Here is a 7,315-nt window from a genome sequence, read left to right on the forward strand (position 1 = left end):
ATCAAATAATCAATAAAGGACTGTGTACAGTAATTTTAGAGTTCTCACAAACATACCACTTGATCCATAGGGTCATTGGAATAATAGCTTTCAGAATGGGTACAGCGAACCCAGACTGGCTTAAGCAATTCCTCATCTTCCTCTTCATTTTTTTCAGATGCATTCTCCTCTGATTCTTTGTCTTTGACAGCAGTATAATTTTTCTCTTTGCTGGAGCTCTGGTTCTCAGACCACCTTTCTCTGTCCTCCTCCCATCGAGGTCTCTTTCTTTCTCTGCTTGGAGATCGACTTAGTGGGCAAAATCAAACAAAAGTGATTCTCTTTATTACTTTAACTTAAAATTGGAAGTCCTTTTTTATTTTAAACCTTATTCAAGAATTAAAATTAAAAAAAACACCCCACGCTACTTTAGATTACAATTCCTACTTGAATTCTAGGTGAATTTATTTTAATTTTGTTCCAGTCAGAAACTCAACAGGAAAAACTAAGAGTCACATCACTCACAACTAGAAATTACAGTAAGAAGTTTTAATACACAGTCCACAAACTATTTGCATGACAAAAGAATTAGGGTTTTATTAGACAGATTATACAGAAGCAACACCCTGCTTCTGTTACTCTAACTCTGGCACACCTCTGAACAACTTGTGGTTCCTTATGCACTGCAAGAATAATGCTTTCACAAGACAGATGTAGGAAAACTACCTTCTTTTCATTTTATCTCCTCTGCCTACAAGGCCAATAATGGTGCACTGATTTCAGCTATCCAGGATTCACAAGGAAAGGAGCACCGATATAAGAAAAGACCCTAAAAGATGATATAAAGATAAAATGGCTTTAAATGATTTTGGTACTTTGCGGACTGGAAGAAGATGTAAGAGGAAGTCTTTAGGACACAGCAGTGAAGCTGTTTCTCCAGATATTAATCCTGTTTATAACTCTACAAGGTTTTGAGATAACTGATATTTGCATATATAAGCAGTTGGTTATAAATTTAAAACACTCATCTTTTCTGAGTTTCAAACCAGGCACCTATGAATATACAAAACCTTACATGTGTGGGTGCACAGAGCCTCAAATACTCAAGAGAGCACAAGTAACTTCCTTACCTTCCTGTTCTCTTGTAATCTTTTTTGTAGGATCTGTCTGGGGATGGTGATCTTCTGCTGTCACGGTGCCTATGCCTCTCCCTCTCCCGCTCCCTTACAAAGTTAAAAAAATAAGTTAAATGAGAAATCTGGCATTTCATACATTCCACACCTGAAAGGATCACCAGAGTAGCCCAAGATCATGTTATGCAAAACGACACGCACATGCTGACTGTAAAAATCCAGACATTCTTAATGCTGATCTTCAAGAAATTTGTAGAAGACAGTTACCTATCCATCTCCTCTGCCTTTGTCACAAGGCCATCTATCTCAATAGGACACTAAATTCATACCATACAGAGGCAACATCTATGAATTCACCACAGGACTTGTTATCATTCTTCCTCTTCTGTTACGAATGTCAAGGAGCAAGATTATTGTATCTTCAACCATTCTGAATGCCTCAAGGAAAGGAAAGAAAACCTATTCCATGCACAATAGCTTTGTAAGCACAGCAGTCAGTCAGTCATTCAAGTGTTTGATGCAAACCCTCTTTTCCTTACAGCCACCTCAAGCACACAGAAAAAACTGACAGATACAGACAACTTGCATGATGCTGAAACTATGACTCTCATCTGCAAGACTCAGCTCGTGCATACGCATAAAGAATTTGACAACCCAAACACTTCTGGGGCAAAAGAGCTCTAAATTAACTGAAGGGTTGGAGAAGAGTGGCTGAAAAACTGCTCAGAGGAACAGGAGATGAGGATGTTGGTCACAGTCAGCTGATGATCATGAGCCAGCAGTGTGCCCAGGTGGCCAAGAAGGCAAGCAGTGTCCTGGCTTGTATCAGAAATAGCATGGCCAGCAGGACCAGGGCAGTGATCACCCCTCTGTACTTGGCACTGGTGAGGGCACACCTCAAATTCTGCATTTGGTTTTGGACCCCTCACGGCAAGACAGACATTGATGTACTGGAGCATGTCCAGAGAAGGCCAACAAAGCTGGTGAAGGGACTAGAGAGAAAAATCACATGAGGAGCAGCTGAGGAAGATGGGTTTGTGTAGCCTGGAGAAAAGGCAGCTCAGGACCTTATTGCTCTCCACAACTACCTGACAGAAGGTTTTAGTGAGGTGGGGGCCAGACCCTTCTCCCATGTAACAAGCTACAGGATGAAAGGAAACAGCCTCAAGTTGTACTAGGGGAGATTTCATTTGTATATTAGGAAAAATTTCTTCAGCCAAAGTGCTATCAAGAACCGAAATTGGCTGCCCAGAGAAGTGGTGGTATCACCATTCCTGAAGGTATTTAAAAGTCATGTAGATGTGCCACTCAGGGACATGGTTTAGTGGTAGAGTTGGCAGCATTAGGTTAATGGCTGGACTTGATCTTAAGGGTGCTTTCCAACCTAAATGATTCTATGAATTACTGTATACATTTGGCAGGAAAGATCACACAGGCAGTTTACATACTCTGCTAACAGCTGACAACTCATTAGTCCACAAACAATTGTGTCTGTCAAAACACTGCTGATACACAAGGAATTATAAATAAATGCCTCAAGTGTCTTGGTGGGCTAAAAGAATCAGGCAAAATTATTTAGAAACGTGTATATGTATGTTTCCATGTGCATAACATGAAACAGATTGCAAATTTACATAGCAAAATGTTCATATAAATTATCTATTGTTTTTCTCCCAACTCCATTCATCCTTGTCTGCCTGTGCCTTGTTCAAGCATGGATTTCAGTCTTCAAAACGTATTCTATGCCATCTGATTTCCTTAGGAGATGGATGCTGTGCAAAAACCCACACCAAGTCTGGCAAAACAGTTCTGATCAAAATAAGTAGATGCATAGTCAAGTACATCTGGAAGCTCTTGGCCCAAAGCAGCAATCCAAAAGTGTCTGGGAAACAAGCTACTGAAAACATCCATTTTCAAAACTTAAAACTAAACCTTAAAATTGAAAGAGTAAATTGTGAAATTATGTGGCAAAGAGCAGAAAATTCCACAAGCATGTCATACAGAAAAGGTCAGTGTCTTAATGCCAGGTCCATTCAGTTTTAAGAAAATCCTCTTTTGAAAATCAAAGTACACTTCTTGACTGTAAGGCCTGGGCTGTTTTTCTGAATACAGGTCAGTATTCAAGTATCAGAATATTTTGACCTAGCTCATTAGACACATGAAGAGCTACTAAGAGGAAAAAGTCTAAGGCATCAGAAAGAGTTAACTGATGACGGTTTGCTGTAAAACACCCCGCAGCAAACTGCATCAGGTCAGCTCATAATTTGCAAGCTATTTGTGTCTATGAAGGAAACAGACAGAAATTTCATGACAAATCCAAAAGTAAGTAATCAATACTCATCCATCTGAATGACACCAATGTAGCCTACAACTGGCCTACTTCCTTTAACTGGTTTATGCTAATTTTCACCTCAGTCCTCTCCTGAGATCACAGGCTGGCTTGCTGAGGTCTTTATCCTTAACAGAATCACACAGGCAAGTCAAAGCACCCACTGGGAGGTCCCATGAAACCTGCATGTTTGCACTGGTCTCCCACAACAGTGAGGACCAAGCAGGATGAAGAACACTACACAACATGCTTTTCACTAAAACACTCACTGCAGGTATTATATATGGGTACCTATCAGTCTATAAACCCCACTAAGTGAAGGTTCTCTACAAACACAAACCTTACTGAAAGAAAGGCTGAATTCAAGTAACACCTGGAACCCTAACTCTGGTACCTAAATCTTGAAATCCAAAACGCTGGGACTTAATTTTTGTAAGGCTCGACTTTGAACAGCCTTCTGCACAAAGTTGTGCCAACTCTATTTCCATGCTATGTGCACAAATTTCTGTGGTAAATATGCATGAGAATAAAGTACTACTCAACAATCCACTCAGTTCTCAAACAAGAGCTTCTTTGCCTCCCACTATCTCCACGGACAAGGGCAGCAAATCCACCAGCTCACAAAGGTGAGGCAAAAGCACTATACCTGAAAGGTGTTTAAACAGTAGCTCTTTCCATCCTACCTGAGCGCTGGCTACCTCCTGAGCTAGAGGGAAAAACAATGGTAAAGAAAGAACATTGATGAAGACAAATACTATGGGACAGTGATGACATCTCTCCCCCTGCAGGCAGAAAACACCTCAAGTTACCTGTTTCGCTCGTAACTTCTGTGATGAGGTGATATCCTTCCTCTGTCATAATCAGTCCGGTGCCTACTGCTTTCCTGCCGCCTCCTATCTGGACTCCGGCCCCGGTCCCGCCGATCCCCGTGGTTAGCAGACCGATGCCTGTCACCATGGATGTGACCATGTTCTCGATGTCGGTGCTCATCATAGTGCTTGCTCCTGTCTGGAGACCGGCGGTCACTTTGGGACTTCTCTCCCTGGTATTGACCCGTGTGCCGAAAATGACTGCTGCCACCACCGCTGTTGGCAGTGCTGCTCTGAAAGGAGCCAGAGTTGTGCTGATAGCTATTGAAGTTAGGTGGTGGGAATGACTGCTGTGAATACCCCGTGGAGTACACAGGCTGGTAGTTGACTTGCTGTGGCATGACTGGTGGGGGTGGAGGGTGCGGTACTGTGGGAGGAGGCATCATGTAAGGAAAGGTGCTTTGTCCAGCAGGAGTTCCTGGCACAGGAGTGTTGCTAGGATTTGGCACTGGTGGAGGAGCGGGAGGGAAACATGGAGGCACTGGGAAGCTCTGCCTCATCTGGTGGTTTGGAAATGGTGGCCTCATGGGACACTGGCTGATAGGATTTTGTGTGGAAGGGGGTACTGGAGGAGGATAGGGCACAAAGTCTGGTCTGGGAGGCATGTAACTGGTGGTTGGAGGGTTTGAATAGGTTGTTGGAGGGGCAGCTTGCTGGTCATACTGGTACTGTACGGAGGGCTGCTGTGGGTGAAGCTGACGTAGGTTCTGAGGACGGTAGGTCTGTGTTGAAGTTCTTGCTCCTGGTCCCCCCTGACCACGGGGACATCCTCGCCCAGAATGGAAAGACATGGCTCACCTTAAACAAGGAACACAAAAGTCCAGTGTCACACAGTTTTTGTAGGATGTCCATAATGCGTTTGCAGGGATTACTCCCAAAGTACTGAAATTGCAGTTTCTGCAGTTTCCTTTAACAGAAGCAGTGAACAATGTACACCAACTTCACCGGGAGCTTTGTGGTCCTCAGACCTCTAGTACAGGTCATTTATGTCCCTTTGATTCCTTTAAGCCTCTAATCCATGAAAACTGTCTACTGTCCTTAAACCAGAACCCAAACTGGACCCAAGCTTTATGACTTAGGGCAATGCTAATTTCAACAAAGGATTGATATGGCAACTGGCCAAGGATACAGTACCTCTACCAGTACTTAAGACACTGATATAAAACTTTCAGATACCCCACACCAAAGAAACTGCAGTTGCCAGCCAATTTTGCATGATGAGAAGTCCTTTCTAGAACACAATTCTAAACTTCAGGTAGAATGACTTGACTAACACTTCATTACAAGTTATCTGGTCCAACAAATCGTGTAACTTTTAAACGAGACAGCAGTAATTTACATTCGCAACTAGATTCACAAATCCAATTTACTTAAGGGCTGAATTCAACAGATACTCCAAAGTACATTAAGTGAGACAGGTATATTTTTGGGGAATGAAAATTTAACAGGTTACAGAAAAAAAACCCCTTACGTAAACCGCACTGTTCCTTCATTTTCAGTGAAATGATTCCCAAGAAATCCCTCAGCTGCCTGCTTAGCCATGCTACCTTTCAGCAACTGCCACTGCTTCAAGTAGGCTGAAGTGTTCTCAAAACTATGTGTGTATTTAAGGTGTTGCATTAATGTCTATAAATGAAAACAACTGTGCCTCATTAAAGTTAAAACTGATTCTTTAATTACAATGTTAAGTTTCAAAAACTGAAAAAAGAGGGGAAAAACCCCTTAAGTATTCATGGATGGAATGAAGGGCAGGGAGAGGAAAAAAAAGAAAAAAAAAAAGGAGTTAAGCAGTTGCAGAAGTCAAATCCTGTCTTCAGTAAGGAAAAGTGTGAAAAAGAAAGGGAAGGCACACACTTAATTGCAAACATCACCAGTTAAAAGGGACAAAGCCTCCCTTTTACTGAGGCAACCTGTAGTGCTCAAAGCACTACTCTCAGCTGCATTCCAGAGCCAGTGCTACAAAAGGTGCAGCTCCTGCTGAGAAAAAGCAGACAGCTTCTGATGAACTGGAGAGAGAAAGAAAAATAAACAAAGGGGAAAAGGTCTGACATCAAGGAGTAAGAATCAAGAGGACACCAAGACTCTCCTTACACACACATGGCTTAGCAGAGGCCACTGGAATTGATGGTGGTGGTATTCATTCCCTCTCCAGAACAAACAAAGGCCAAAGTTAAGTGAGAATCCCACATTTCTAGGAGGTAGCAGTCACGATGGTATAAAGCCACTTGTTCCTTCCAGCCAGCCTGTACCTGTTCAGCACCCTCCAACCTTGTAAAGGCTCTCAAAATGAAATGAGAGGGGGAAAAAAAGAAAGCTAGCTTCCATTATTCTGTCTGGCAATACTGCAACCTTAATAATTAGAGTTATTAATTCTAGTCCGTTAGATGGCGAATCAATTTTGCTTTAGTTTTCCTATCATGCTGTTATACAGCTCAGGCTTGTAATAGAACACTGTGTTATACTTTCTCAATGTTTACATAAACACTTTACTTAAACAGGTTGAACTAAAACCTTAATTACTTAATGCAAACTGTACCACAGCACCTTCTCTTAAAATGTGTTTCCTTCTTGCATCTCATAGCATTCAAACAAAAGATGTTGTTTTTCAGCTCTCTTTTAGACAGGCTCTAAGACGTCCTCAACACCAGAGAACTGCTCTGGTTCTAACACCTCAATTCCACTTGTTCAGAACACACAGAATCGCAGCTGACGAAAAAAAAAAGAATTACAAGAAACACAGGAGACTCCTTCAAACGCTCACATTATTTTAAAGCTCCCTGTGCTGCCAACTCGACCCGCATTCAATTTTCACTTAAAGTTAAGCGAGTTTAAAAACACTGAGAAGGATAACATTTCCTTCTCCTGTCCCCAAGAAGAAAAGATTTACCGTGCTGCTGGAAGCCGTCCGCGGGGTAACACCTCTTCCCTAGGAGCCACCCGACAAACTCGGCTCTCCCTGCAGACACAGCGCGGGGAGCCCACAGCGCGGGGAGCCCACAGCGCGG

General features: G+C 42.5%; 1 protein-coding gene across 1 annotated transcript in view; it reads right to left on the reverse strand.

The window, feature by feature from the left end:
• The window catches only part of DROSHA (drosha, ribonuclease type III), a 67,025-nt gene extending 61,924 nt beyond the window's left edge, over positions 1–5,101 (reverse strand). The window contains exons 1-3 of the mRNA XM_009079616.1: positions 4,251–5,101; positions 1,110–1,202; positions 57–288 (exon numbers count right to left, since the gene is read on the reverse strand). Of these exons, the coding sequence (XP_009077864.1) occupies positions 57–288; positions 1,110–1,202; positions 4,251–5,101 (1,176 nt within the window). The remainder of the gene's footprint in view (positions 1–56; positions 289–1,109; positions 1,203–4,250) is intronic.
• Between the last annotated feature and the right edge of the window lie 2,214 nt (positions 5,102–7,315).

This window comes from Acanthisitta chloris, unplaced genomic scaffold (genome assembly GCF_000695815.1).
Source record: "Acanthisitta chloris isolate BGI_N310 unplaced genomic scaffold, ASM69581v1 scaffold1598, whole genome shotgun sequence".
In the NCBI taxonomy this organism is placed as follows: Eukaryota; Metazoa; Chordata; class Aves; order Passeriformes; family Acanthisittidae; genus Acanthisitta; species Acanthisitta chloris.